The following is a 2,646-nucleotide window of genomic DNA, read 5'->3' as shown; positions in this document are numbered from 1 at the left end:
GACAGGGAGAAGAAGCGGGGCTTCAACTTCCTTCGATTCTGAACCAGAGAGGACCCTCCTTAGATTAAGGAGGGAAGCAAGAGAAAAACGTGCAATCGGTGCTGAAGAGGAGGAGGAACACTTTAAACTAAACATGGAAGGCAACATGGAAAACCAACATGAAGAAGAGGCTAATAACCATGGGGGAGGAGGTAGAGCAAATCATGCTGGGGAGAATAGAAGAGTGTTAGGCTCTTACATCAATCCAAACCCAGGCAACTGTGGAAGTAGCATTCAGAAGCCCACCATACATGCCAACAATTTCGAGCTAAAACCTCAGCTCATCACTCTTGTGCAAAATAATTTCTCATTTGGAGGAGGTGCTCAAGAAGACCCGAATCAACACTTGACCACCTTCTTGAGGATTTGTGACACAGTGATGTCCAATGGAGTCCACCCAGATGTCTATAGGCTGCTCTTGTTCCCTTTTTCACTCAGGGACAAGGCATCCAAATGGCTTGAATCCTTCCCAAAAGAAAGCCTGACAAATTGGGAGGAGGTAGTGAATAAGTTTTTGGCAAGGTTTTACCCCGCTCAAAGGATCAATAGGCTGAGAACTGAAGTGCAGACGTTCAGACAGCAAGATGGGGAGACACTTTATGAAGCTTGGGAAAGGTTCAAAGACATAACAAGGAGGTGTCCACCAAATATGTTCAATGAATGGGTGCAGTTGCACATCTTCTATGAAGGCTTGTCATATGAATCAAAGAAGGAAATAGACCATTCCTCTGGAGGATCATCGAACAAGAAGAAGACCATTGAAGAAGCCATAGATGTAATTGAGACTGTAGCTGAGAATGACTACTTCTATGCTTCCGAAAGAGAGAACACTAGAGGAGTGATAGAGCTAAACAATGTAGATAATCTGCTGGCTCAGAACAAGCTCATTACCAAGCAGCTAGCTGACCTCACCAAGAAGATGGAGAGGAACCAAGTGGCAGCAATCACCACCTCCTCAACAACCCAAGAAGAAGTTGAAGAAGAAGCAGAGGGTAACCTTGAGCAAGCCAACTACATTGGAAATTCACCTAGACAGAACCATGATCCATACTCCAAGACATAAAACCCTGGATGGAGGAACCACCCAAACTTTGGGTGGGGGAATCAGCAAGATTAAAGCCAAGACCAAAGACGTTACAACTCCAACAACAATGCAGCTCATCAACAATTCACACAGAGGACATATCAACACAACCACAACAACACTTCTCCACACCCATATCAAAACCACAACAACACCTCTCATCCTTCCACCTCTAATCCCAATCTACCATCAATTGATGACAGACTCTCTAAGCTTGAAACCTTACTTGAGGGAGCATGCAAAGACATCCGAAACAGTAGAGTATTTCGAGAGGAAGTGCAGTCAAACATGCAGAATTAAAATGCTGCCATCAAGAAACTGGAGACACAAATTGGTTATCTATTCAAGCAGCTTTCTAACCATAACCTTTGCAATGATAACAATTCAAGCAAAGAGGAGGAGTGTCAAGCTATATCACTTAGGAGTGGGAAGGAACTGAAGGAACTCTCCCAAAAACCACAAGAAGAAAGCTCAAATGAAAAGGGAGAAGAGCAAGATGGAGTTCAAACTCCCACTTCAAGTCCACAAAAAGAAAAAGGGATGCCAAAACTGAACATCTCAAGAGCTCCATATCCTCAGTAGTTAAAAAAAAAAGAAGATGACAACCAGTTCGTGAGATTCTTGGAAATCTTCAAGAAACTACAAATCAACATACCCTTTGCTGAAGCAATAGAACAAATGCCACTCTATGCCAAGTTCCTAAAGGAGCTGATGACTAAGAAGAGAAGCTGGAAGAACAATGAGACTATGATACTAACCGAAGAATGTAGTGCTATCATCCAACACAAACTACCCCAGAAGTTGAAGGATCCTGGGAGCTTTCAGATCCCTTGTATTATACGGGAAATCACAGTAGAGAAGGCCCTTTGTGACTTAGGAGCCATCATCAATTTGATGTCAGTAGCAATGATGAGGAAGATGAAGATCGAGGAGGCTAAACCAACAAAAATGGCCTTACAACTGGCAGACCGATCGTTCAAGTTCCCCCATGGCATAGTAGAGGATTTGTTGGGGATAGTAGGAGACTTCATATTCCCGGCAGATTTTGTAGTGTTGGACATGCAGGAGGAAGCCAAGACCTCCTTTATTCTGGGAAGGCCGTTCTTGGCTACTGCTAGAGCTATCATTAATGTCCAAAAAGGTGATCTTACCTTGAGATTACATAATGAAAAGATGACATTCAATGTGTTCAAGGCCATGAGTTACCCACCAGAACAATTGGGGGAATGCATGAGGTTAGACGCACTTGAAGAAGAAGTGTAGGAGTGTTTTGAAGAAGAAGAGCATGAAGAGCCCAAGAGATCAATGGAGGAGGAGTATATATCAAGTGAGGATGTTGCAACAGCAGAGAGTCATGTTCAAGATGCACCAAAGGAAAAGACTGAAAAGTCAGAGGCACCCAAGGTTGAACTCAAAGCATTGCCACCCACTCTCAAATATGCATACCTAGGAGAAAATGAAAACTACCCAGTGATCATAAGCTCATGCCTCAGCCAAGATCAAGAGGATGAACTGCTCAAGGT

The 2,646-nt window shown here is 43.4% G+C and overlaps 1 protein-coding gene across 1 annotated transcript; it reads left to right on the top strand.

Annotated features, from left to right (window-relative positions):
* The first annotated feature begins 1,801 nt into the window (after positions 1 to 1,801).
* Positions 1,802 to 2,386, top strand: LOC107465801 (uncharacterized). Its single transcript, XM_016084774.1, has one exon. The coding sequence runs from the start codon at positions 1,802 to 1,804 to the stop codon at positions 2,384 to 2,386; it is 585 nt and encodes a 194-aa protein (XP_015940260.1).
* Positions 2,387 to 2,646: the final 260 nt, after the last annotated feature.

This window comes from Arachis duranensis, chromosome 9 (genome assembly GCF_000817695.3).
Source record: "Arachis duranensis cultivar V14167 chromosome 9, aradu.V14167.gnm2.J7QH, whole genome shotgun sequence".
Classification (NCBI taxonomy): domain Eukaryota; kingdom Viridiplantae; phylum Streptophyta; class Magnoliopsida; order Fabales; family Fabaceae; genus Arachis; species Arachis duranensis.
This window is presented reverse-complemented; position numbering and strand designations above follow the sequence as displayed.

Coding starts and splice junctions, on each gene's coding strand:
- LOC107465801 (XM_016084774.1), top strand. CDS start 1,802: ATGCCACTCTATGCCAAGTTCCTAAAGGAGCTGATGACTAAGAAGAGA.